General features: G+C 41.4%; 1 protein-coding gene across 2 annotated transcripts in view; it reads right to left on the bottom strand.

Annotated features, from left to right (window-relative positions):
* The window catches only part of ARHGEF10 (Rho guanine nucleotide exchange factor 10), a 184,889-nt gene that overhangs the window by 62,153 nt on the left and 96,130 nt on the right, over positions 1–26,606 (bottom strand). For both annotated transcript variants that reach the window (XM_045011710.1, XM_045011712.1), the window contains 7 exons: positions 23,153–23,230; positions 22,751–22,930; positions 21,843–21,959; positions 20,155–20,247; positions 17,579–17,749; positions 15,822–15,967; positions 12,387–12,562 (listed from right to left, as the gene is read on the bottom strand). In XM_045011710.1, coding sequence (XP_044867645.1) covers positions 12,387–12,562; positions 15,822–15,967; positions 17,579–17,749; positions 20,155–20,247; positions 21,843–21,959; positions 22,751–22,930; positions 23,153–23,230 — 961 coding nt within the window. The remainder of the gene's footprint in view (positions 1–12,386; positions 12,563–15,821; positions 15,968–17,578; positions 17,750–20,154; positions 20,248–21,842; positions 21,960–22,750; positions 22,931–23,152; positions 23,231–26,606) is intronic.

Raw genomic sequence — 26,606 nt, 5'->3', positions numbered from 1 at the left:
AGAGGGGCCTAGAGATCCTTACCTCCATTTAAGGATGTCTGGGTAGGACTAGGATCTTGCTGGAGAGTCAGTATTATGCCCCGAGAGAGGTGTCTGTTCACTGCACCGAATGGGTGGGAATTAACAAAGGAAAAACTTGAAACTGTTATGGTAAAGTCCCAAGGCTTTGGACCTCAGACACCTCTTCATGATATCTGGGCACTAGATTGTGCTTCTATGAGTGTTCCACTTTGGAGAGCAAGACTCGAAGATAAATACAGTAGCTACATGTAATTCGGGAGACCTAATGTATTAAAGAAAGGTACTCCTCCACAAGGAAGTAAAAGTCTAGTAGAATTATTTACTTGGAAGAGAATGGCTAAAAAGGACAAGACTTTTATATGGTGATTTCAAATATGCCAGCTATTTCCACTACTGATAATTAGGATTAGGGAAAGGAAGGAATATGTAATATGGGTATGGATATTGTTATACATTTGGAAACTGATGCTGGCACCCATTGTCAAGTATTGAGTGTTCTTCACTTATAAAGGGAATGAGCTATACAACATGACAATCACCTAAAAAGCCAACAACAAATTTCCGCCCTCCCCTCATTCCAGAAAGAGCTACCCCCATTCACTTTCTACTATTAAAATACACCAAAAACAGATGGGGAAAAGCATCATTTGCAGTCAGCTGTGTCTCTCTAATTCCCTGGCTCTGAAAATTCATTATTAATGTTAAAGCCAGGGACAAAGCAAATGAGTTTTTATTTTTAGGCACTGCACTAAAAAGTTCCTGAACATTCTCTTACATAAGCAAAGTGCTTTACATCTGCACCATCACAACAATAGTCATTGTATGTGTATCTTTCAGTTTAGTCACACACAGTGTAACTGTTCCCATGGTTACCTCTGTAACTTGTGTGTTTTAAAGACAACACTTTACCAGCTAAGTGGAATTTTATAACAACATGACACAACTAGCCCCCTTCAATCCAAAACCTAAAGTTTACTTATTAAGTAGAATCTAAATAAGCTTCTAAAATATGAATATAGATTGGGAGTTCTCAAACTGAGGATTGAGACCCCTCAGGGGGGTCACAAGTTTATTACATGGGGGGTTGAGAGCTGTCAGCCTCCACCCCAAACCCCACTTTGCAGCCAGCATTTATAATGGTGTTAAATATATAAAAAAAGTGTTTTTATTTTATAAGGGGGGGGGGTTGCACTCAGAGGCTTGCTATGTGAAAGGGGTCACCAGTACAAAAGTTTTAGAACCACTGATATAGATCCAATCTGCATAAGGATCCTGAAATAGAAGAAAATCTCTATAAAACAATCTCATGCGGTGTCAGTTTTAAGTTCATGCCATAGAACTAGACTTTCTACCTTGTCATATAGAAGGCCCTTTGTGCTTTAACACGTTGTGCCAAATTAATGACCTCAGTAAATTTAAACGGGGGATGAATTTGGGCCATTGTGATTCAAACTCTACTCACTTTAATTCCATAAAACTCAAAGCCATATAGGTGCATGTGGTTTAAAATCAACATCTAGCATTGGACTCAAGCAAACAGGAAGTGAGTGCTGATTTTAGAAAATGTGTAATACATCTTTCTGGCTGAGCAGTTTGGCAGCCATATTCTACACAAGCTGCAGCTTTGGATTGGTCTTCAAGTACAACTCCAAATAGAGTACAGTGAAGTATCCAGTCTAGATAGGGCTGGCTTGGAAAGAAAAATGATGCAAACACATTAAGAGAAGCTAATGATACTAGGTGCTTTTGGCCACCAACAAAACCTGGGATTCCAGAAGCACATAGTGCCCCCAAATGGTGACTCTCTTGAGCAGAGGTTGAGTGAACCCCTTTAACAACTGAGGCAGGAGGAATACTCACCCTACAACTTGAGGAGCCTCCTCATGAAAATTTAGTTGCATTACCCACTCTAACTGCTACAAGAATATAAACTCCTATCATACAGGACACCCTTTTCATCTAAGGTACTTATATGGCCCCAACCATCTCACAATCTTTAATGTATATATCCTCACAACACCTATGAGGTACGGAAGTACTATTATCCAGAGGCACAGAGCCTTGTCTATGGTACCACAAGAAGTTTGTAGCAGAGCTAAGAAACTGAACCAGAGCCACCCAAGTCCCAGGCTAATGCCCTGACCGCTGGCTCAACCTTCACCGCCCTGTCAGTGCAACTCCTTCATTTTCATGTAATATAAATGTAAACATTGGAGAGCTGTCTCAGAATGCACCTGATGTGACAGATCTTAACGAGATAGTGAATACAAAATTATCACCCAACCTGGCAATCACTTGCTCAGGCAAGTAACATTACTCATGTGAGCAGCCCCATTACAAGCAATAGGATTTCTTGCGGCTGCAAACGCTGTGCAAGGTAGTAAGTGTTTGCAGCACTGCGACCCTAGTGTGTGAGATTATGTAATAGGAGCAAGGAAACGTAGAGGTTTTTAAAAGGGGAAGGGGTAGCTCAGTGGTTTGCGCATTGGCCTGCTAAATCCAGGGTTGTGAGTTCAATCCTTGAGGGGGCCATTTAGGGATCTGGGGCAAAAATTGGTCCTGCTAGTGAAGGCAGGGGGCTGGACTCGATGTCCTTTCAAGGTCCCTTCCAGTTCTAGGAGATTGGTATATCTCCAATTAAAAAAAAAAAAAAAAAAAAAGTGAGAAGTAGTGCCTGCATTGGGAATGAAGTTTAAGAAATATAAAACAGTCCACTTAATCTGGAATGCTAGAAATATTTCTCAGAGAGAGAAGCTGCATTCTGCCAAGGCGAAGGAAGGATAGTAGTGCATTGGGGAGAGTAAAGAACTGGGAGTTTCAATCTACGCTGGAAAATTTAGGACCAATATTGCAGTCTATAATGGTGGGCATCGGTTTGTATCGCCGCACACTGAGTAGGGCCTGGAGCAGAACAGGTGGAATTGTGGCAATGAGCAAAGCAAAATCCAGAGGACACTGTTTCCTTAGGAGAAAGGAAAAGAGCTGCTGCTGCTTCAGTAGTTCAGCTGCTCCTGTTCCTTCTTCAGGAAAGGAGGAGGAACTGAAAGCAGAATGGCCCAGGAGCACCTTGCCTTCCCTTTTAACTGAAAGCAATTTAGACCACATCACTAATTTACAAATTTGTCACTAACCAGGGATATGAAACAAATTTTTTACGTTCTGCTTCATTTTTGCTGGACACTCTATTGCAGATGTCCTGCTTTCAGGAGCTGACGAAACAGGCACTCAGATCTTTTCATTTTTATTTTTTTCCCTTCTAGACTCATTGTTCAAAATCAGCAATTTCTACTGCAGCTCTCAGAGTAGTATTATTTCTGCTTTCGAAATGAACCTTCCTGTCACGTCCGATGAAAATGCTGCAAGGCTTTTATATTCTCCAAGACACTAACAGAAACACAAGTATCCAGTATATCCAGTCAAACTCACGCCCACATCTGTTTCTATGGTAACGCTTGGAGACATACATAAACCAACTGCAGAAAGCAGAAGGAAATGCAGTAGAGGGAATCATGTCTGCATTTTGACATGCTTTTGTTATTCAACATAACAACAAATACAAATCACAGAGATCTAAACCACAAACAGGTGGGGGTGGAATATGTATGTATCCTCAAAAATGTGCTCATGAAGGGAGAAAATATACAACTTAGCTGGGGTTAAACCATGTCCTCATCACCATCGGTGAATCTATGAAAGTAAAATAGCACCAACTTTCATGAATAATACACAATATATTGAATCTTTCTCTCATTGTATTATTTCTTGAGCACTGACAACATGCTCAGCATCGTATAGGAACATACAGGAGAGATGGACATCTTTCACTCCCTTTTTCTAAATCTCAGTTAATTTTTAGCCACGTGGCCAAAAATAAATTGTGCTGTTGCCTGGGTGATAGTATATACTGTATATCATTAATGATCAGTGTGGCCAGCAACAGCAAGCCAAGCCATAGCTGGCAGCCCCATGCTTCCCACTCAAAAGAGGCCTTATGACTCACTGGATCCCTTCCCCTTTTCTTGCTTTAGAGTCAGTCCTTCTGGGTATTCTTGCCCCAGGTTGCTTTAACCTACACTGGGGTTGGCACAGATCTATCCTGAGAAACAGGGAGCTGTAACAAGCTCCCAAATAGCCTCTCTCTTCAGCACCATGTAGAAATGTGACACAGCAGATCCATCACCACAAAAGCAAGCAATATGCCAATTTGGAATCCCAATTGCTAAAGGTCAAGTAAACTGCAGCCACATAAAATCTGACACTTGCCCATAAAGTCCCCCTAAGGAGCAATGATTCTACACTGACATTAATATTACTTGTGCTTCTACACGCAGAGGGAACAAAGTGCAAGTTAAAGCAGCTTGCTCCCTTCGTTAAATTGCTTTTGGAGGGGAATATTCTGGACTTTGTGAATATAAGGGATTTAGCCCAGGACATTCATTTTATTTATTTTGGGAAGAGACAACCATTCTCCAACAAGAGAACACCTAAAATCAGTAAGTCATATCCACCACATTCTGACCCGTCCCCTTGTTTATGACAGGAGTGTAGGGCAGCATTTTTTGCTCTAACTTACTGTACACTTTTTTTTGAGTGAATTGGACCTAACTTGCATCCCTTTAATTAAATGAAAATCAAACGACATTCCACTGGGCCCTAAATGTGCGATCAACCTCTTCAAAAAGCCAAGAAAGAGCAACATCCCAACAAGGCAGAAAATAACCCACAAACAAATCCATTCACCCACAAAGATCATCCAAGAGGAAGAGGAGTGAGCATATCAAAGGAATTCAGAGCATGAGAGTTGTTTAGCATATAACAACACTTGAAATACTAAAACAAAGAATAATGATCCACAAAATAAATAGCACTTGGGCAGCCCTTAAAACATTCAAAGCAACTCATCCGCAGATTAGTATTATAATCCGCATTTGAGAGATTGGGAAACGGAGGCAGAGAAGTGACGCAACCTTCCCACGGTCACACAGCCAATATTAAAATTCAGGACTTCTTGAACCTCATGCTCATTCCCCAGACCATGTTACCTGGAAGGTAAAATCATGTAGGGAGAGATGGTGAATCCTTTACTCCTACATGTGAACAGTTATGTACAGGAATAGTCTCACCGAAGTCCATGTGAGTCCTGTTCCTAACTACTCACCAGTGGGAGAAAAGGTTCACTATTTGGCCCTACTGAATGGGAAAGATACATTGCCAAGAGTATCTGGTCTGGTGAGATTTTCAGCAATTTCCTAGTCTAAGATGTCTCCATATTATTTATTTCCCTTGCCTAGTTCTCTCTGGGTCCAGAATCATGGCATTTACTTCTCACCTTTGATACAAAGTCTAACTTTATAATAATGCCCGCTGTGACACTGAACCTCCTATTCTTCACAGTGATATTATTATATGATTATGGTGCAATTATGATGCATTTTGAATAAGAAAGTTCATGTAAGGTGTCATTGGAAAAGTTATGATTTGCTGAATATGATTATCCTATTTGTATACAGGTATTATTTTTGTATCTGAAGTTATGAATACCGACTATGTATTTCATATGGAGTCACACCTGGGTGATGCCCACTAGGCAAGATGCTTCCAATCTAAATAGCTGCCTGTAAAGGGCCCATTCAGGATAATGGGCCATCAGGGAAAACAACAGGCCTTAGGAAAAGCTTATCCCCCACCTGGCTGAGAACACTCCAGACATCCTATGGTTCAGGGGTAGGCAACCTATGGCATGCGTGCTGAAGGCGGCACGCGAGCTGATTTTCAGTGGCACTCACACTGCCCAGGTCCTGGCCACCGGTCCAGGGAGCTCTGCATTTTAATTTTAATTTAAATGAAGCGCCTTAAACATTTTAAAAACCTTATTTACTTTACATACAACAATAGTTTAGTTATATATTATAGACTGATAGAAAGAGACCTTCTGAAAAGGTTAAAATGTATTACTGGCATATGAAACCATAAATTAGAGTGAATAAATGAAGACTCGGCACACCACTTCTGAAAGGTTGCCAACCCCTGCTATGGTTAATGGCAGCTGTGACTCCGCAAGGGCATGTGACCAGCCCACATGACTCTGGACTCCATTTTGGGTACCCATATTTTTCCACAAACTGGTCTGGGAACTGAGTTTGCAACAAAGGGTTCCCGCCATATGGAAAGGCTATATAAGGCAGGGAGTGGCATCATATGTTATTCTTCACTCCATTACAACTCAACACCTGAGAGAAGCTCCGAAAGAAAAAGACTTTGAATGAGGGAGGGGATCCCAAGCTACAAAGCAAGCACAGCTGGTCCCTTAAGAATCTGCAAGCCTGCTTGTATCATCAGTCAGGGAGAGAATTTGCTAACTCATAACCTATCTTTCTAGTGCCTTAGGCTTAGTTTGTGGTTTTGTTTATTTTACTAGGTAATCTGCTTTGATCTGTTTTCCGTCACTTACAATCACTTAAAATCTATTTAAGATCCCTGTGCAGTGCAAGTGACTTATATAATTTTGGGTTTATACTCCAGAGGGGGATGCGTGCCTAGAGAGCTGGGAAACTGGCTGCGGTCTGCTGTTTGCATGTGGGTACCCCAGTTTAGGTGAGTGCCGCCACCTGCTGTTGTGTTGGATGATAACAGGGCCTGGATGAGGCTGGCTATGTCCCCAACCCAGCTGTGTGTTGGAGAGGGGCCCCGCGGTTCCCACAGCCCCCAGATTGCACCCAAGGGTGACAACCCATAACACTCACATCTTGCAAGTATTATGGAGATGAATCAAATACAAATATATCACAAAAGCTTTCTCTGATAACTCATCCATGATTTTTTTAAGTTCCCAGTTAAACAACACCATAATTTTTCTGGCACACAATAAATCAAGGAGAAAGAGACCATCCAAATTGCTTTTCATGCTAATAAAGAAGCAGGATTACTCTGAAAACATTCCTACTTTCATGTCTGAATATTCTATTCTATATAGGTTCTTCTACTGCACTCATCCCCATAGGATCCGAGCTCCTTTCAGCAGTGCAGTAAGTAATTTAGCATGTGCCATTTAGCATGTGTCCGACATTTAGCATGTGTCTGTTCTCTCATCCTCTCTCCAGGAGAAGTGTGCGCAGTGGAGTGTTTTGTTTTGGATTTTTAAAAAATAATACATACACAGACACATTGCTACATATTTGTGTTAGAAATGGCAAGCACAAAGAAATGCACCTGAATGTAGCTTCTTCAGCATTGTGAACAGTTCATTTATGGACTGACAGTTTACTGGATAAGGAATTGAAGATACTAGGTGATGGCCTATATGACCTTGTGGTTGGGGTTTTAAAGAAAGAACCTTATCCAGACTCATTCTGCAGATAGTTCAGTAGGAAAAGCTTCTGTAACCTTAGCTAGAAAGGACTCAATGGGGAAACACAGCTGTTAGCATACAGAGTTAAGATACATGTTTTCATTTGAAACTCTGCAGGTGTGGGTTCTCATCTGTTACACCATTGTAAATCAAGAGTAATTCCAATGAGATAAATGGAATTACTTCTGATTTGCACCAGTGTAAATGACATCAGAATCAAGCCCTATTTTCAAACTGCAAACATAAAATATTTTGCTTTAAATATAGTTGGAGGATGTAGGCAGTGGCAGCGGCTGCTGGAAATCATAGTATATTGCACTAATTTCATATCAGGCAGATTCTTGCATGAAGGATTCTGCAAAACAATGGAGACCTAATATTTCTCTACATTCACAACAATGAGAGCTACTCAGGAAAATAGGGCTCAAACTAAGGCAACTAAACATGCAATCCAGAAGCCACAGCATAGCAAGGAGCTCCCTCCAAAGGGAAGAATTCTCTCCCTTTTTGCTCAAACTACACACATTTTTTTGTGCCTAGCGAAGGAAAAAGGCAGATTTGTACTTCAAATACTGCTTTTTGCTACTATTAAAATTTAAGAACAAATGTCATAAATTTGCTGAGTGCAAAAAGTGTTCACAAGCTCTTATTTCAGGCTAACAGTGGCAGTTAAAGCAGGCCCTTGATTTGAATGTATTCATAAAACCTTTCAAACTCCCTCCGCCAGTGCACTATAATCTACAGGATGAATTTAAATGCAGGCTATTAAATTCTCTGCAATGGCCAAGATGATGTTTGCCTCTTTTATCTCCATCTTTTGTCATGATGGATCAAGCAATAATCTTAAAATACAAACAACATTTTAGCCAGCATTTTTATGAACCTGAGTGCATTACAAGAATCCCACTGACTCACTGTAGTGATTAACAGAAATGACCCAAAGAGAATAGAGTACAGAGCTATACAAATTAGGCCAATAATAATGGGATACAATGTGACAGTTGCCCCCTTATACAAAAGGTTTTGTGTGGGGGGAAGAATGCCATCGTAAAACAGATGTAATTACCAACAATCCTTGTAAGGATACAGTTGGAATTCATCAAAAATCCTTGCTGAGACAGTCAGTAACATGAGAGTATTAGTCTTATGGAGTCTAAATACTTCACTGCCAAGGCTGCACCTACAATTCTCCTTTTCTCAGTCCTCCAAGACAAGGCAAAGCTAATCCTCAAGCACTTAATGCACTTTAATTTAATCACAATCTCTGTCTCTCTCCTTCTCTCTCTAATTTCTAGTAGTTTTAGAAACTGGAAATATGAGGTGAAACCATGGTTCCACAATGACAAAACTCCCAGTTGTCTTCAGTGGGGCCAGGATTTCAGCCACAGGACCCCAAACTGTCTGAATAAGATTTTTTTTCTCTCAGAGTTTATTAAATGGATTTGGCGTCCCACTGGAGCATCTCTTTCAAGCATTCTGAGAGTACAGAGGTGACATAAGTAAACTGCATAGCTACTGCAGTATATGTGCACGAAAGCTTATGCTCAAATAATTCTGTTAGTTTCTAAGGTGCCACAAGTACTCCTGTTCTATATGTGCAATGATACCCACATGAATGTTAAGAACTTTGCTAGTTTTCTTTCTATGTAGCAAGATCATATTTTCTGGGTTCCTTTACTCTTTAGCAAGAAGAGAGCAAGAAATAGGAAGGGAGTTCCTCGGGGTTTAAGCAAGATTCAGACCAATCCAATACAAGCCTGTATTCAGCGTGGTTGGTAAAGCATAAACAGGCATTCCATAGACTGGGGTTGCACTCACTTTTCTTTCATAGTTTCTGATTATGTTTGATTAGCTTAATGGAGGGTGCTCATTGTTTGGGAAGGAAAGGTATGACTGAGGAGGACTCATATATTCCTTTGCATATCTGCTATCCTTCTGGTCTGTCTTTTCTCTTTTATCTCCTTCCTCTAGCTATGCCACCTCCCATACTCTTTTGTGTAATGTTATCCTGTTTTGGATGTGGGTGAGAGACTGGGGTAACAAAATAAACAGAACTTAGCCACTTACTTAATCAATGCCCAGCTAAGCTAAGCCTGAGGCTTATCAGCAAAGCAGAACAGATCCTGAGCCTGTTGGTGTAAATAGGGTTGCCAGGTGTCCGGTTTTCGATCGGAACACCCTGTCGAAAAGGTACCTGGGAGGCTCCAGTCAACACTGCTGACCAGGCCATTAAACGTCCGGTTGACGCAGGGCTGACAGCTCCCTATCTGGCTCCACACGACATCCCCGCAGCCCCTAGGTGGAGGGACGACCAGAGGGGATCCGCGCACTGCCCCTGCCCCAAGTGTCAGCTCCACAGCTCCCATTGGCCAGGAACTGCAGCCACTGGGAGATGTGGGGGCAGCGCCTGTGGGTGGAGGCAGCACACAGAGCCGCCTGGCCACGCCTCTGCCAAGAAGCCGAGGGACATGCCAACCACTTCTGGGAGCCGCCTAAGGTAAGCGCTACCCGCCTCCCACACCCCCTTCCATACCTTATCCCCCTGCCCCAGCCCTGCACCCAAACTCCCTCCCAGAGCCTGGACCCCCTCCCACACCCCAACCCCCTGCCTCAGCCCTGAGCCCCCTCCTGCAACCAAACTCCCTCCTGGAACCCACAGCCTCCCCCACACCCTAACCCTCTGCCCCAGCCCAGAGCCCTCTCCCACACTCTGAACCCCTCACCCCCAGCCCAGAGCCCCCTCGTGAACCCCAAACCCCCACATCCCCGGCCCTACCCAAGAGCCTGCACCCCCCTGCTGGAGCCCTCTCCCCCTCCCACACTCCAACCCACTGCCTCAGCATTGAGCCCCCTCCCACACCTAAACTCCCTCCCATAGCCCCCACCCCAACCCCATGCTGCATTCCAACCCACATCCCATCCCGCATCCAGGTTCCCTCCTGGAGCCCAAACCCAATCCCTTGCCCCAGCTCGGAACTCCCTCCCGCACGCCAACCCCGTTGGCCCTAGCCCAGAGCCCCCTCCTGCACCCCAAACCCCTCATTTCTGGCCCTACCCCTGGGCCCACACCCCCAGTCCAGAGCCCGTCCCTCCTCCTGCATCCCACCCCCCTGCCCCAATCCGGAGCCCCACCCCACACTCTGAACCCCCCATTTCTGGCCCCACCCCAGAGCCTGCACCCCCAGCTTGAGACCTCATCCCCTCCCACACTGCAACCCCCCGCCCCAGCCCAGTGAAAATGAGCAAGTGAGTGAGGGTGGGAGAGCAAGCGACAGAGGGAGGGGGGATGGAGTGAGTGAGGGATGAGGTCTGGAGAAGGGGTGGGGCAGAGAGTGGGGCAAGGGTGTTCAGTTTTGTGCGATTAGAATGTTGACGATCCTATGTGTAACACAGAGAGTAACATTTTCAAAAGTGACACAGGCTCTTAGGTCTTAACTCCACTAAAAATACCTTTGAGGATTGGGCCTTAGGGGACTAAGTCCCATTGGCTCTTGGGAAACTTAGGCACATTTGAAAATTTTACCCAGAATCACTTAGGAGGGAGGGGCAAGAGAACTCTGCTACCCTTGGTGATCGGGAAGTTGCTATATATTTAAGATAGATCCCAAACAGCTCTGAGGTACAATATTTCTTTTCAGGTGAATGTGGTGAATGGCATGAAGCAAAAGCCAAGAGAGTGACATTAAATAAGTACAGAGTGACATACTGCATTGATTCACTACTGAAACTGCTTTAAACCACAGCTCTTGAATAACTCAGAAGGGAGTACTGCCAGCTAACAGCAAGGGTTTAGAATGCAAAAAGAGATGATCTTAAAATAAATGCTTCCAAGCAAAATACAGGATTAAAAAAATCATTCATCGCATAGGAAAAGACTAACAATTGAAGCTTGTTTACATGTTGTGCATCAGGCTGACCAATCCTAGGGACAGTTGGCACAGCATGTAGATAGGATGTATATTAAACAGTGTATAAGGGAAATAAACTTTTAAACTTCAGGGCATGAGATCACTTCTTTAAGGAAGAAGATTCCCCTATAGGCAGGTTATCCCATTAATTCCCACTACAGTAAAACCTGGCAGTGGCAACTGTTAGTAACAGGCTACCAGACTATATGGACTACTGGTTGTATCTGGCATGGCAGTTCCTCTGTTCCTAACAGAAAGGGATCCTCACCTGCTCAGTAGGTAGGATTTCTGGGCTGTTTGAATGGGTAGGGAGACAGGGAACTCATGTAAATAAGCCCCTCCAAGCAGGCCAATGTATATCCCCAGCCCTCTCTTTCACCCCTGCTAGGGTTATGGAGAATGCAGTAGTTAGTGCACACTTAAGCCTACAATAACATCTGTGTGGCTCCAGCAGTAATGGGGGCAAAGGGGAACAGGGAGCGTGTGGAGGGGAGCCTGTCCTTTTTCAGAATAAACAGAAAGATTTCCCCTTGTGGGAAGGATCTCTGGAGGGGATGTCACCTCTTCATCTCCCTCTGCCAAATGCTATGGAAAGCTCTCACCAAACAAGCTCTATTTTGGAGGTGTTGGTCAGGGGGACTTCTTTGGGATACATAGTGTCTCCAGACTGCCACTTAGCTGTGAAGAAACCTGCCAGAAATGTTTCACGATCACCTCTGGAGGGATCTTCCCCACCACCAGTCATGATCTTCTTACAGCGCTGTGGCTGCAAAGCTCAGGGGGGTACCAAAGCTCTTGAAGGCCCTGAACCATGGATGCTGCTAGACCCAGGACAGGACCCATAAGTATTCAACACAGTAAAGTTTGGTCTCTTGCCTTTCCCAATCATTGTCACTACCGAGTGGCATAAATAAAGGTGAGTCACACAGTAAGTCAAAAGTCTGGTTAGAACTTTAAGCATTTTCAGAATTTTTAAAAAACTATTGTACATAATGCAAGAATAAACATACACAGAACACTTTCCTTTTTTCTTTTAATCACCCATCTAAATCTGAACCAGGGCCTTAATCAGAATGTAAAATCCATCAATAAGGGTGCCTGTCACTTACTTGGCTTAACATTAACGATGACATTCTCGGCTGAGTGCTGAGGTGGGAATCTGCAGTTCTCTCCTTGGCCTTCACTGCTGCCATATTCTATTACTTCCACTTGTCCAAGTGGCACACTCCATTTTAATAAATACCTTAGGCCAGTTGCCATGATGCCACTGCTTTCATACGAAGAGCTGGAAGATGCATAAATTATTAATTTTTGAGCACCTGTATGTCTTTCATGTTAGTAGTCATTTTATTTACTATTTTGATTTGGAAAATATGCAGAGGTCTCTGTAACACGTGCAATACTATTTTAAAAAGATCATACACATGACATTGACCAGCACTGCTGTGTCTTTTGCTATTTATACAACAAACATAATATAAAGAAACTACACTGGACATTGTGGGGTCCCAGTAACCGGGTTTACTAACTATATATATACACACCATGCAAGGCCTAGCTATACAGACACACTGCTGCTCAGGCAAGCCTCTGAGGGCATTTGGAACATAGATGACAGAGAGGGTCACTAGAGGGCTCACAAACTATTTAAAAGTATATTACCCAAGGGATTACCTATCAGGCCCTCAAGCTCAGAAGACTTGTACTTTGATAGGTGAACTTAACCTCTAGTGAGAATGCTGTGCTCCCACTGGTCAAATAGTATTAGATTCTCATCTGACCTCAGCTCTCATGTGCAGGGTTTCCAACTTTCTAATCACACAGAACTGAAGATCCCTGCCCCTTCTCTAAGGCCCCACCTCCGCTCGCTCCATTCCCCCACCCCTCCATCACTCACTCTTTCCCACCCTCATTCACTTTCACTGGACTGGGGCATGGGGGTGGGGTCTGAGAAGGAGTATGGGCTCTGGGCTGGAGCTGGGGATGAGGGATTTAGGGTGCAGGAGGGGACCAGACGTTCCGGTCAAAAACCCGACGCCTGGCAACCCCACTCATGTGGCACAATACTATGTCTTTTAGGTTTTTCTTTCCTCTGAAGATGGAAGAAAAAGCATCTTTTAATCTGTAAATGACTTGCTGTTGTTCATAATGCAGAGAACTCTCACGTAAATGATTAACCATTCCAAACAGAATATGCCAGTCACAAACAAATACGTAAAGCAAAACACAAAATGAAAACACCTATACTCTACATGTGTGTTACATGTGTAAGAAGCAGAGATAAATGATGGCATAATTAATTTTCATATGTGCTTAGGCAGTTCAGAACATACCCCCTAATGATTGAGAAGTTCTAAATTTTAGCAATATGCCTTTCATACTCAAACTTGATGCATAAATACACTGAAACCTGCTGATAGCAAAACTGCTTCATAGTGAAGTAAAACAAAAGCCCAAATTGTTTAAGGGAAGTATTGGAATATGCAAACTGCAATTCTGCTTAGCGTGAAGATATTCTCTAGAATAAAACAACACTTCCCTATCAATGGGTTCCACCAAATATGGATTCCCCTTGCAATCATGGGTGACCCACAAGTCACTTTAAAAAAAAGGATAACATATTTTCCAAATCATGAGCCAGACTGTCCTTTTGGCCTCCATAAATGGAGGGAAGAAAACCCAGGAAACATGGGCAGGGTGTGTTTGTGAGAAAGGAGATTTATCTTTGTCTCCTCTTTCCTGCTGAATCCCATCAGCAGATGCGCCAAGAAATCAGGCTTCATGGATGGGAGGGGATTGGCTAGAGGGGCAGAGAGTGGTCACTATCAGCAGTGTTAGCAGCAAAGAGTCTTGTGGCACCTTATAGACTAACAGATGTATTGGAGCATGAGCTTTCGTGGGTGAATACCCACTTCATCGGATGCATATCAGCAGTGTTGTTCCTTTGCCAACCCTACAAGAAATGAGCAAGTATTATGATCCTTTATGGATTTAAAGTCTATGAAGAAGCCCCAGATCTGGGCACCTCAAAGCTACAGAACAGTATGGATCTTGATCTGGATGCCCAGCTTGCAGCTGGGCCTATCTCTAAGCGGAATGCACAGCGGTCGGAGGTGGAAAGCCCTATTGTTGACGTGAGTAAAGCCTTTATAAACGCATTATTATGGAAAAGGTGTGGGTGGAGAACTTGTGAGAGCTAGTTCAATTCTGAACTGCTAGAGAAAAAATAACCCTGTACATTTTAATGAGACATCTTTTTCTGTGTTAACAAATCCCCATGGCACACATATACCAAATTAGACAACTCCCCTAAGCAGGGTGCTAAGTAATGATCAGGCCCACAGGAAGAGGAGCATTGAGTCTGATTACTGTAACCATCACCTTAATAGCAAACCCAGAGACTCAGCAAAATCATGGACTTTTCACATGATAAAAGAAAACAGGTTGCATTCTGCCACTTTAGGAACAGTTACACAGAATCCAGGACAAGGTGTCACAGGAAGGACTAAAATAGGCAAAAGAAAGCAATTTTCTCTCAATGAATCACAAGAAAATAGCCAGGTCTGACTGAAGGTCTGAATAAAAGGGAAAGGAGAAGAATCACAATTCTTGGTTAATAGGAAAACAGCTTGTGAAGAGCAAAGTGTTATTAGAAGTCATTTTTCACTTGCTGATATTGTTTGAGACTTAGCACTAGTAAGATTACACAAAAGAGGTAAGGAATACCTTACGGTACTGAAGACTTCACTTTGGGCTGAGAAAAAGTGCTAGTTTTAGTTTAGTTAGTTTAGTAAAGAAGGAAAGAAAGAAAGAACAAACTTAATGGTCTGTCTATATGTTCTCTGTCAGCATGCACCCAGACACAAAGGGAAAAAAAATTACAATACAACCAACATATTAAAATGTGTGTGACCTTGAAAGTAACAGACTAATAGCACCAGTTATACCAGCAATAGGACAGAAAGCACTATGCAACAGATACCTTTTTATAAGCACCTCAGTCTTAATCCTTCAGTTTTAGGCTTCAAGGGTGGAAGCCTGGCCTAACTGATGTTAATGGGAGCTTTGCTATTGACTGCGACGGTTCCAGGATTTCACCCCAGCTTTTTTATTTTTAAACAGTAAACTTGACCAAATTACAGTTTTGTGTGTCTTCATGTGCACACAAAGAATCAACATCAGACTGAGCTCCTATAAACTCACTTTCACCCATTACCTAAGTCAAGGCCAACACTCAGGTCTTCAGAGGTGAGGAGTTAGTGCACTAAGGACCTGTGCCACCTATTCTCCACTACAGGCCAACTCTTACCAATATCTGGAAACTGGACAAAGTGCTTCTGTTTATCTGTAATTTTCTGTTTGTACTTCTTTCTAGTGGTTTATCTTAGTTCTTTAAAATACAATCAGGAGAGAACAACAACAAAGCTATTGGCACATTATCGAAATTTACAGAAACTAGTATCTATGGTTAAAGTTTCCATTAAGAATCCATTCCGGTTAATGTTTCCAGGTGATCCATTCAAACAGCATGAAGTGAGCCTTACCGTGCACTCACTGTTGCACACATCAATACATCGTTCAGCATGAAGAGTCGTCGTTCTTTGGTTTTGACAATTTCTCCTTTCTCATTGTAAACTGTTTCTATCATATCATCAGTCCGTATTAGGTATCGGTTTCCACTGCTGAGTAACTGGAGTTTTAAAACAATCAACATATTAATGTATACACACGACATAGCCAACATCCACTGCAAAAACAGAGGCAAATATAATGGGATACCATATTCTATACTGTATTAAAAGTGTTTATAGATGGATTTAAGAACCCCTCTGGCATAAAATAGGAATTGGGCCCATAGACTTCTACAATTCCTTTCGCTCTACTCCCTTCCAGTCAATTCACATATGCTCTGAGGTGTCAACTACTCCAAAGGGGCAAGAAGCAGCAGGAGGAGGCAGGGTCATGGCTACTCCCTCTTCCTGCACTGATCTACAGAGCTGACTGGCAGTTAAGAAAAGCACATAATGCAGTATGCAGGCTCCCACTGCATGCCACAAAGCTGCCACGTCTGATAACACAATGTCACCTGGAACTCCCATTGGGAACACTGCCCCACTCTCCCCTGTCCCCAAAGCACAGCCAGTGCCTATTAGGTAAAATTTGTCTCTATGTTTAATTCCTTTAACTAAATGTCAATGACCATGTTGCTGTTTAGACAAGCTACCGTGCAGTGTACAGGATATATAATTAGGAGGAAAGGTTAAAAGACCTAGGTCAATCCTCTACCTCCAGAGCATCTGGGAACTGAAACCAGTGTTCCAGATGCAGCCCTGCCAATGCTGTCAGTACAGTACACAATTTTTAACCTTTTGGCTACACGGGTAAATAAAGCACATCCAGGCTTATCCCAATACTCTGATAAATTCACCACTTTTTTTCTTTTGAAATATTGATCTTAATGATGCAAAAGGCCTAGAAATGCCTATGCTTGGGTTGACTACTTCCCCTCCAGAAAACGGAAAGGACTTTCTACACCACTTGAGAAAAATATGAGGTGCAGTCAGCATTTTTCTCCTCAGAATAGGTCTAGGCGCTCACCACCCTATATAGATGTGTTAAAGAGAATAAATCATAATGAGCAGTAATTCAGGTATGTGATGCCTCATCTCCCAGAAAGAACAGAGGCATTTATGAGGCACAGTAAGACAAGAAGGTTGTCCTGCCTCAATTCCTTTTAAATGTATCTCACCATTCTCGTGAGGATATTTCTATTTTACTATCCAAATAATTGAATAATACAGGCAAAACAAGAAACTATTAGATACATCAGTCGGCGCATCTGGGACTGCTTTGTCGGGTTGAAATATTAAAGGGAAAAAATGGACCGTTAAATACTTTACACTGCCTATAGGGCTAAATCCTGTATCTTGCCATGGAGACAAATTAGGATGTCCTTGTGCAGAGGATCTATGTGAAGGTATGAGGTGGGATAAGGAGTTAGCATTCTCCATTTACCAGATCATAGAACACCACTGAGCTGCTAGTACCTCCGCTAGGCTGCAACACTGAACACAACCTTGCACCCACAGCACACTGTGGTTTTGGCCAGTGGACCTATATTATCATGGAGGTGCCTTACATCTTCCAGTCATTCTATCCCCCAAATCCGCCTATGCTTTAAATAGAACCATCACACAAAGGGGTGCAGATTAGGTAGCCACTCCACTAGGTGCTCAGGAGAAGGTAATAAGAAATTAGCAATGTATGAGCTTCCACAGTATAAATTATATTCTGTCCCAACCTTGTTCAGATAGCGTTCATTCATGGCTTTTGCAATTTGCTTTATTTCACAGCGCTGATCTGCATCTCTTTTCCTTTCATTTAATTTCTCTGCCAATGTTTCAAGCTCTGTAAGAGCCATCTGCAGTGGCAGCCTGTCAGGATGTCCTTTAGTAGTGTTTTTCAACATATCCTAAAAAAAGGAGCACAGATATGATTTCTGAAGCATAAGTTAAAGATGGGACATAGTGTTGTAAACTTCTGTCTAAAGTTCTTGCATTGCTCTGAAACTGAAGACTACTCAAGGATAACCCCAATGCTATTAATGACTTCTGATGGAAATAATAGAGCACTTTGGAATCTTCAGCACATTGGATCCTTGGCTGGCTGAATATTCTAATTGCTCTTCAAAAATATGTTGGCCTATGAAGCTTATTTTCCAGTAACTAGGTAAGGCGATGGGAGTTCAAATTGAAGAAAAATATGAAAGATACAAATGACATTAAAGAAACAGTTTGAAAATCAACATGCATTATAATATGTAGATATCTGTACCCAATAAGCCTGAAAAACTTTCCCAACCTTTCATTTAATGTAAAGTCATACTGAAACTATTTCTCATCATTATCATTATTATTATTTACTAAATGAGAACAATGAGCTTAATGCTGTATGAAATACAGTGGAAAAACAGTTCCTGCTCCATGGATCTTGAAATACTTTCCAAACATTTCCATATTTGAGGCATACACTGAAACCATTTGGGCAGCATGTTTCCCTTTGCCGACAATTCTGACATTCCTATGTACCCACTATTATTTCTTATCAAATTGCCCCATCTCCTCCGCTGCATCAATGATGCTAGCCTGTCTGCCCACTTGTGCACTCCTTCCATCATCCATCTCTAGTCCATGGCTGCCCAGAGGATTCAGGGGGCCTGGGCAAAGCAGGGGAGCTGCGGCGCTTGTACTCACCCGGTGGCAGTCTGGGTCTTTGGCGGCATTTCGGCGGCGGGGGCCCTTCAGTCGCTCCATGTCTTCAGCAGCACTGAAGGGCCCCCCACCGCCGAAATGCCGCTGAAGACCTGGACCACAGCTGGGCCAGGGCTCGCAGGACCCCTGTGGGGCCCGGGACAAATTGCCCCACTTGCTCCCCACCCCGGGCAGCCCTGCTCTAGTCTTCATTCCACACTTACAATTGACCTACCATCCTCAAACCAGTCTTCCTCCATGACACCTAGACGAAATAAAACAACTGATCATAGCTAGTGGGATGGAATTGGAGCTGCTCTGTAATAATTTAATAATACTGTATGTTGAGTCAGTTATTGGGCTGTCCACTGTACAAATATATTAGTTCAGTTTACTGGGGGCTGTAAGGAAAAACAAACAGGAAGAAAATGGAAAGGCTCAAGATAAACCACTTCCCCGCAAACACTTGAGGCTTTTTAAGAGACAGTGCCAGGATAGGAAAAGGCCTGGGAGTCAAAAGAACTATAGCAGTTTAAGAAGGAACATTTTCTCAAAGAGGGTGGAGATGTTCAGGGGATACAGGCAGAAATAGATGCAACTGCTGAGGGTGTGAAGAAGTTATGCCTCTGTAGGGTACCATCAGAGGATGGTAAGCCTTTGGGTGAAATAGACATGCATGTAGACTGTTATTTAAAAATCCTTTTTGTCTAAATGATTTGTTCCTACAGCAAAATAAACAATTTTTTGTTTTAAAAAGGATGTCTGATCACTGTACAGACATTCTAAAGACTCCTAAAGAGAAGAACCACTAGTGTCCAAACTCCACACAGAACAATTGGCCCTTACCTGAATGTAGTGTATTTTGCCCTTTAAATCGACAATAGCTATACACAAATAAATGGCACAACTGTTTTTGCAGGGATACCTAAAGAAATATTTATTGACGTCCAAAGGTAAAGTACCAAGCTCTAGTAACTTTTTCCCACAGTAGATCCTGACACTCAAACTAAGAGATTACTAGAGCTGGATGAAATTTTTTCAGACAAAACTTTTTTTTTTCCCCTGCCAAAAAATAAAGATTTGGATTGGCCCAAACACTTGGTGAACGTGTGCAATTTTGCCAAGTTGTTTTGGCTGAAGAAAAAACAAAAACAAAAGATTCCAAAAAAGCTAAAAAGTTTCATTCTGACATTTTCAAAACAAAACATTTTGACTTTTTGATTTGAAATGACATTTTGTTTTGATTTTTAATCTCAATTTTATCTTAATTTCAGAAGGTAAAAGAAACCCTCTCAAAAAAACAAACAAATGTTTCATTTTGGGTTGACGATGATGTTTTATTTGACCCAAGGCAATTTTTTTTCAACTTTTTTGGCTCGCTGAAAAATTTAAAAAAAAATTAGTTTTGAGCTGACGTCAAACAAAAAAAAAATCAATTAACCTCACAGCTCTCATTATTACATACTTGATTTTTCACTTGTTTGATCCCAAGACTCAAAAACAGCTCCCATTTCAATATATTGCTACAGTATAACATAGATCCCACAGAATCCCCCAAGAAGGTGAGTACTAAGAGAATGCAAAAGAAGCATTTATCAGCTAAGCCTCACTGGTAAATATTGTTTACCTGAAGCAGAAGAATGAACTGTGGAAAGCGTTGTATGGGTTTCATTATTAAACCATAGAGTGTAATTCGATCAGGGCTCGACTCCTGGCATTGCTGAAATGAGAAAGTCACTGAATTTGCTCATGTTAGAAGATTTCTATTATTATCTTTCATAAAATTAAAATGTTTGCCAGGATTTCTTTATATAAATAACTTTCTTTGTACCAGGAATACAACTAAGATTTCACAAATTCATTTAGAAGTATTAGTTAGGTCTCTCTGAAAAATCTTACCATTTTAATTTGTCATAATGGCAAGTGAAAAGAAAAAACTTCTCCTAAAAAACAAGGGAAGAGACAAATCCCAACAGTACAAAAGTAGCTGAAATGGGAAACTAAATTCTGTGCGAACTGAGCACATTTCTACTTGTCTAGACAATGGATTTAATCATGAGCTTAACTTTAAGCATGCAAGTGTTCCCACTGACTTGTTCCATGTCTTAAATTTAACCACAAAAGTAACTGCTTTGTTGCATCATGGCCTTTTTTCTACTAGGGCTGTTCTCTGTCGTGGGATCTAGGGTAAAACCCTACCAGCTGATGCTGTACTATCTGTATTTATTCATCCATTTTGGTATTTTAAAAGAGAAAGTCTAGGGAAAACACTCAATCTCAAAGCTATGTAAATACAAAGCGAAGTCCATAGTTATCTTTATATAACATCAAAGGACACCCAGGGAAAGGAGGAAAAAACAGATTTGTCATTTTGTTAGTTCTCTGCATGCTCAGGAGGAGAACTTTGGAATCGTCTAGGGAGGTTCTTATTACAGCTGGTTGACAAACAGGTAAAATTTCATGATTTTTGAAGATTTTTCTCATTTTTTTCAATGCTGAAATATTCTGAACAGTGTGTATTTGGTCCAAAACCAGGGTGAGGTGGTGGGTGGAAGAATTATAAGAACGGCCATACTGGGTCAGTATGGTCCAATGGCCCATCTAGCCCAGTATCCTGTTTTCCGACAGCGGCCAATGCCAGGTGCCTCAGAGGGAATGAGCAGAACAGGTAATCATCAAGTGATCCATTCTCTGTTGCCCATTCCCAGCTTCTGGCAAGTATTTTATCAGCATTTCAAAATGCAAACAATGTTGCACAGCTCAAAATGCAAATAATAGTGCCCATCATTACAGTACTGACCTGCAACCACTCATGAGCCCCCTAGCTCTGGCCCTCTAAAATCCTCAGTTTTGCCTGACCAGAATTGAAGATTATGGACCCAAATCTGCAGTCCTCACTCAGGCAAACATCCCACTGAAGTCAGACTGAGAAGACTGAGAGCTACTAGCTCTGTGTATTCTTTTACCATGCCCAGAAAGGTTCAGAGTGAGTTTTAATTTAAGACTTTTATATATAACGTAGCTAATGCATAAACTTTGTCGAAAGATGAAGCTTCAGCTTGTGACCTTAGCTAATGTTCATCTGACGTGAAAGAATCCCCACAGTCATTCTGAATGTCAATACAACTGAGGTGCATGGCAAAATACCCCTTGGAGCTAAAATCATGTCATCCTCCTGCTACACTAGAATTGTGCGTGAACTTTGTTCTCTTTAAATTTCATCAGAATCTACACACCATGGGGCCAAATTTTTCCCTAACTCATCTTGTGCTATGTCATTTTCTTCAGCTTTCTTTCAAGCTTAAATGCACTCACCTTTAAAAACTCTAGAAAGGCAGGCTTTGTGGCACATGTTTTCTTGAGAATCCCCACTGCTGTACTGAAGTTATTTACATACTCACTGTATGCATCTAGAACCATGGATTTAGAAAACTGAAATGCAGACAAAGACAAACCTCAGTCATCAACAGGAAATCTAGCTGAAGACAGGCTCATTTTTATTTTTGATATCTAAATGCCTGGTGCTGTGAGGAGCTGAATGCTCCGCACAGGAGTTGCTAAATACCTTCAACTTCTATTGAGCCCATAGCTGGAACTAACCAGTTAACTCCTGATAAGCTACAACATGCAAATGTATTGAATGCAGAGTTAAAGTTATAAGTTTGCACAATTTATGAATTGTAAAACGTATGGTTCTAGTAGCCACTTCAGCTCAGCCACATTAAATATATGGGACCAGATTCTGGCAATACAAAGAGGAGGGACAGCTGCCCAGAAAAGCTTCCTCTGATGTACCTAGATGCCTTAGAGCACTATGCATTGCTGCATTTACCTCTCCTATGCAAAGGAGGGGATATCTAGGGGAAGTGGAGGCAAGAAGAGTGGAGCTAACATGCGCTGAACTCCAATTGGTGGAGTGGTCTCTAAGCCCACTGCTTTAATCCAGAGTTTGGTTCAGTCCCTTGTTGGGCTGAGGATTGGGGTAGCTACTTTCCTGCATATTCACGCCCATCCTTTGTGGATTTAGGTGGCTAACATGAGGCATACACATTTGAAAATATTGGCCAAGGCTCTTTCACTTGCAGCCAATCAAACAGAAGACATGTGTTGGTGTCAATGTAGTTGTCCTAATAGGTACATGTGCTATTACAGCAGACACCAGATCAACAATTTAAAAACAAAATAGACATTTTTCATGCCTCTTCTCACATGTATTTACTTACTGAAGCAACAAAGACATCTCCAATCATTTCAACAGAATCCCATTCAGACACACGGCTGGCCAGTGCTATCTGAAACATTGAATGGCACTGAAGAATCTCCTTAATACGATAAAAGACTATTTTGAGTTTTCTTTCACTCAGTAGCTTTGGTTCCATTTCTGAGAGAGGCTTCTCATATTGCTGAATAAAGAAAACAGATTCATTCAAACAACCTAAAAAAAATTAAGAGTTTAACATCAAAAAGTAAAACCTTGGCCAAATCCTGCCTTGTAGTCAAAAGAAAACACATTTGATCTGATGCCCCCCTAACATTATGCTTATGATTCACAGTACAGTTCATGAATAATTCTTTGAGGATTTTGTTCCGTTCCAAATTGTAAAAGGCAAACAATATTTAGATACCTCCAGAATTCTTTTGAGAGCATCCACATAATTCTTCTCACTGTCAACCACAGAGCCCAGAATATATCTTCTCACAACCTGTAAAAGTGATAAAAGTTAAACTCTCAAACTTAAAGTAGTTGATACTCCCTTCATTTCTGGGACTTGTGGAAAATAATGATTATTACTGACAGAGATGTACAGACACTGTGGAGTTTGTTTACTAAATTCTTCTTTTTTGTTTACTAGTCTGAAATAACAAACTTACAGGGGGGAAAAAAACAGTTGGTCCAGTTGTCCCTATTTCTAAAATAGTAATAGAGTTAAGAGTATTAGGCAAAATCACAGACTTGTATTAAACATTAATCATAAAGTTCTTACATTGACAAATCAACCCTAGTATTATATGTCAAGCTAAAGTATTCCTGACACTGGAACTATAATAAAATAAATTATATCTCTTCAGAAATTCATGAAACTTACTATTACTGTAATTATGTTTTAATTTGTGCATGAAATACTATAACAGCAGTAGTCATATGTGTTTTCTTTTCTAACTGTCTCATTTTAAAGGTTCACTTTTAAAATATGGTCTCTTATTTCCCACCCACAATTTTTGGGGTACAATTAGCTGTGGGCACAGATGGTGATAGAACCTTAGCTATTTGATATGCAGATGCAACATAGTTGGCCAGTTTTCAAAATCAGGCTTCAAGTGTCATGTTTTTGTTGTTTTACATCTTCGTAACATATTAACACTGATTTGGAGGGGAAAAAATCCAGTGACAGACTCTTGAAGATAAGGACTTATAAACAATAACAGTGAAAAAGTATTGGCACAGGGTCAGTGCTTTGTTCCCATTACCTTAACTGTGTTACTTTACATGAGGAAAAACATTCTTGTTTATTTTCATACAGTGTAACAGGATTGTAATAGGTCCCATGATTATTTATATATATAATACACACACACATACACACACACACACACACACACCTCTACCTCGATATAACTCTGTCCTCAGGAGCCAAAAAAAATCTTACCGTGTTATAGGTGAAACCGTGTTATATCAAACTTGCGTTGATCCACCGGAGTGCGCAGCCCACGCCCTCCCCTCCCCCTCCCCCCCGGGAGCACTGCTTTACCGCGTTATCTCCGAATTTGTGTTATACCGGGTTGCGTTATATCGAGGTAGAGGTGTATATTTATACTTAGTCCTGCCATGAGTGCAGGGGACTGGACTAGATGACCTCTTGAGATCCCTTCCAGTCCTATGATTCTATGACTCATTTCCATTGATTTTTTTCTCCAAAACATGTTGAGTTTTGGGACTTTAACTCTATAATAATTTTCTGACATGTATCAAACCCAGCGGTACATAAAATATAATGCACAATATCAGTGCTTACATATCATTGTGATAGGCATTAATAAGATGTCTAACACAGACAGATATCCAGGAGACACTAACAAAGGGTCTGTTATATACTTGAGGTAATATTATAAGTCTGCTACACCCATATTTTTGCTGGTATGGATGGGTGGGAAAAATAATTTATTATGTCCCAGCATTTTTTATTCCTAAACATACAAGTCTTATAACAGAGATGATGATTGCAGAACTAAAATGATTGATTCAATGATCCAACATTTCCAGGCTCACAATATGACTCTATAAATAGGAATTCAAACAGGGCCTGGATTTAAACAAAAACTGTTATGCCACCTTGTGGTTGACAGCAGCATATTCATAAAGAAAAGTATAAAAGACCAAACTGTACAGTATATACTTACTGTAGTGCCAAGTGCACACACAATACTTTATTTTTCATTCAAAAAGAAACACCATGATACAAATGTGCATGTGTGTGTGAAGCATATGGATTTTTATGCTCAATACACAAATAATATAATATTCTTATCCATAGCCATTAAAAAACAACAACCAACCAACACCAGGCCTAGCTCCCCCATCACTAAAAAACACTTCTAGTGTTTTTCCCAAAATATTTCTCTTTTTGATTAAGAGACTATTCACTCCCTTGAGGACAATACATCCTCTCGTCATTTCAAGTCTGCACAGACTGGGACCTAAAGTTCACTCATCGTGTCATTGTTGGATCACACTTTCTTCCAATACCTGTACTAACCATAATCTCCAGGCACCAACACTCTTCTTGTTAGAAAGGGGGGAATGTCAGAAAGAGAACGGCTTCCTTTAAATTGGATGTCAGTACTGCCCTATACCTTGTCAACCAGTGTGCAGTCCCTAGAATAGTGGGAGTTTGAATTCCCCTCTCCTCACAGAGGGGACCCAGTGTGAATGGATTCCCTGCTTGTCAATTTCTCATCACTTCAAGTATCATATAGCTGTCTGCTTCTATCTGTCTGCTTCCATGTTCTTCAAGGCATGCACCAAATTTTCTCTGTCAGCTCAGTCTGCATCCAGTATGAATTTCCTTTGCCAGATTCAACCTGAGCTCTGCACCTTGAACTAACAAAAGGCTGGTCTTCAGCAATAAGTTGTGCACTACCTGGGGACAAACTGGGGGGGGTCTCTCGAGCACTGAACCCAGATTCCAAGTACATAGGGATTGTCTTTGACACCTTCCCACTATATAGCAGAAACCCTCCTTTAGGTGCTGCAGGTAAAAAAGGGTGAACAAATGTTATACTGGCATCCAATTACATCAAATATACTTAACCGATAATACTTAGTATTACATGTGGATATATAATATTTAGCATTACTCAGACAATAATGATTATAACCAGAAGACGTTTTAAGATTCAGGGGGTTTGAGAGATATTTTCTACACTTTAAAGGAAGAACCAGGAGCAATGGTAACATCTCTCAAGCCAATAGACATGTTTAAGGACATCTGCTGTATATCACCCAAAGTTATGTCACATTCAACTTTAAGTTTTAATGTCAAAGCAAGATCATGGACATCATTCTGCATCCCTGGCTAAGCCTATGTCTAGTGCAACTGCATGCATGCCTACCAATTTCCATGGAGCTACTTAAATTCACACCATCTCTATGTTCAACCTCCCAGTCTATCCTAAGATGTAGATATGGATCCAAGAGAAGTGTGACTCAAAAATGGAACTGTATAGAACTGAAGAGGGTAAGGAAGAAGGCAGGAGATCAGATTCTAGAAGCCTAAGAATAAAGAGAAGTCAATGTAAAAGAGACATTACTTCTTGCATTACTGAAGTTGTTTTCAATCTGGTACTTCACTGTTCATCTGAAGAATGAATATATTATTGGCCCATTAATTTTCTTACAGTATATTAGGCTTATCTTCTGTCACTACTTTCTAGATTGTGCTCTGCTTCAAGTGCCCCTGCCACAGGAACTGAAACATCCAAAATGTTCGTCTCCTGAGAATGGGGTTCTGAAGATGGTGGAGTATAATTATACTCTAAAAATGCTTCTAGTGCCTCTAATGTTTAACAACTGCAACATTT

The sequence above is a fragment of the Mauremys mutica genome, chromosome 3, assembly GCF_020497125.1.
Source record: "Mauremys mutica isolate MM-2020 ecotype Southern chromosome 3, ASM2049712v1, whole genome shotgun sequence".
NCBI classification, from domain to species: Eukaryota; Metazoa; Chordata; order Testudines; family Geoemydidae; genus Mauremys; species Mauremys mutica.
This window is presented reverse-complemented; position numbering and strand designations above follow the sequence as displayed.